General features: G+C 44.1%; 1 protein-coding gene across 1 annotated transcript; it reads left to right on the top strand.

Annotated features, from left to right (window-relative positions):
- Positions 1-1,798: 1,798 nt before the first annotated feature.
- Positions 1,799-2,053, top strand: PG994_004212 (uncharacterized protein; the record flags this gene model as incomplete). The annotated part of the gene is made up of 1 exon (XM_066855621.1): positions 1,799-2,053. One exon carries the CDS (start codon positions 1,799-1,801, stop codon positions 2,051-2,053), a length of 255 nt encoding a protein of 84 aa, XP_066717788.1.
- Between the last annotated feature and the right edge of the window lie 521 nt (positions 2,054-2,574).

The following is a 2,574-nucleotide window of genomic DNA, read 5'->3' as shown; positions in this document are numbered from 1 at the left end:
CACTTTGACCAGGCTGAAGCATTTTAACAGTAGTTGCTTACATAAATAGTGATGCTTACACAATTATGTAATGCACAGTAGTTGCACATGATCGTCCGGTTGCAGCCGTTATTGGAGCTTTCAAGTGATACTGGTACTTCCCTGGTCGTAGCGGTACATATAAGCGCTAGAAATGCATCGTTCCAGCGTTTTTGTGGGACGCTGACAGGTACCTATGACTCACTAGGATGCACGGTACAGGAAGCCCCACTGTACTTTCAACATTTATTTTTTATATATCTATTGCGGACGCTGAACCTGGATTTTATTATATACCTAGCCCTAAGTTGCGTGCCTTAAAAATAAATACACACATATATATATATTATAATATTGTGGCCAAGTAATATTCGTACCATATTTGTGCGCTTCCTATGCGTTTGGACGCCTAAATAAGTCTTAATCTGTTTACCATGTCTGGAACCGGTTTCATAGCGGCCTCGCGGCGCATCAAAACCGAGAAACACCGCAAAAGGCTTAAGACCGCGCGCATTAAGCTAGATCTATTAAATTTCCTAAACTCGAGGGGATTAGACCAGGATAATATAGATCGATTAAAAAGGTTATTCCGAAGTGAACGTAGTTATAAACCGGAAAAGCCTGAGCATCGCATACTAGCGGTCGTTAATAAGGAACGATTTCGTAAAGCCCTGCGTTTTTCCGGTGTTTCCTTTAAAGTTTTCTTATTAGGCGGCCCGGAATTCCCCCGACTAAAATTTCCGGCTAGGTTTCGTCTAGAATACTTTCGAGGGTATTACCGAGCTAGAGCCGCCTAAGAATTCTTCCGCTTTAGAAATAAGTGTTAGGTTATTGACCTGTTCGCTATAAATACGTAGCCCGAGAAGTAATTATACGTACCTTGGATTAAGTTTATATTAATAAATATTACCGACGAGATTATGCGTAACCTAGCCAAAAATTATATTAACGAGAGGAAACTAAACGATAAAGAGTTCTATTATAAAATACGCGAATACTAAAATAACTTCGGGATTAAGAACCCGTATTTAAGAGGATATAGTAGGCGCGCCTCGTAAATACGTCGAAATTAACGAATAAGAAAGATCGACTCGAGCAGCTCTTTACGCATCGGAAATTCGCGCCCGTATTCGACGCATTTCGACACCTAAAAGCTTTATACGGGGGTCTGAGGTTAAGCGTAATAAATAAGATTATTTCGATAAGCTATAACGATATAAGTATATTCTTATTCGACAACCCGCAAAATTATTAATTTATAGGAACTTCTCTCGTTACTCCGCTATATTAAAAATTAGTAATACTTTATATTCGACTAAAAAAAGGATGCTATATAGCGACTAGAAAAAGACGACGTGCTTACCGTGCAATGCACCGCGCCCGGTACGTGCCAAGAAGATGCTAACCGTCTTTCGGCCGTATCAGAGACGGAGAAATTTTTAGGAGGTTTGATAAGGCCGAGCGCCTGACGCTTTGGTCAAGAATCTGCTCCACTTCTGTCGACTGTCTGGTCCCGTCTCTTTATAGATTCTTTGAGAATTGTAAGTATCTCCAGCCCGTAGCTGACTGCATGAAGAGATTAGTGCATCTAGAAAAGGGGGAAATAGTACGATCCGCAATAGAAAGCTCATTCTGGGGAACAAGCCAGACCGGCGACGCAAGCAATTACATAATTCAAGTATCCGCATCCTCCTTCAAGCTGGTACCAGCCGACCAGGCCGATCGGTTCGACCTGCTATATAAACAACTCTAGCTATACGCGCTACGGGAACACCCCGCCATGCCGGCTAAGCGGAGCAAGAAGCTGGCGGGACTAAAAGGAGAAACTGCGGACGAGAACATACTGTTCGATTTCGCCCACATAGCCCACGTAGCAGGCTTCCGCACTTTGGAAATCGATCGCTTACTACAGCAGGACCCGGACCGGGAAAGGGCGCGTCGCCTTCTTACGGCGGCTCGAAAACCGGGACAATATAAGTACGACGACCTCGAGACTCGTATAACGCAGGTCGTAAACATAATGGCTACGGCCTAGCCGGTAAGTTGCGAGAAAGAGGTGGACGAATAGAGTATGCAAAACCATATTAAGCCCCTAAACCGGTGCGGCATACCCGCTAAGGGGGATTATTCTCGAGACAGGGCTATGATGTTCTTGGGAAGACACCACGCTCCTATTAAGAGACAAGGGTCAAGCTTGACGTCTTTCTTCGTTCAGCGGTTAATATACTTCTCATTCTTCGGGAAGGATATCGGTATCGACCTAGGTAATCTGAGTAACTTGCCGAGGGTGGATCTATACGCTCATAAAAGCCTATCCTAAAGACGACCGGCAACTGACCAGTCCCTAAGCGTATATAGCTACTAGCGACTCCCCGAGCTAACGCAGTAACCATCTAGGTCGGCGGAGTTAGTAAGGAATGAGAGAGTTTACAAGGCTAGGCTCGAAGACCTTAGGCGTAAAGCGTAAGAAAAAAAAAACGGCTTTAGCTTATTACGGAGCGGCAGTAACAGAAACGAGCAGAAATAGAAAACCTCCGGTCTATATACGAAGCAAGG

This window comes from Apiospora phragmitis (genome assembly GCF_038363925.1).
Source record: "Apiospora phragmitis strain CBS 135458 chromosome Unknown utg000005l:1.0-4161743.0:1.0-4166827.0, whole genome shotgun sequence".
Taxonomy (NCBI): Eukaryota; Fungi; Ascomycota; class Sordariomycetes; order Amphisphaeriales; family Apiosporaceae; genus Apiospora; species Apiospora phragmitis.
The sequence above is the reverse complement of the archived record's forward strand: the minus strand, read 5'-3'. Positions and strand labels throughout refer to the sequence as shown.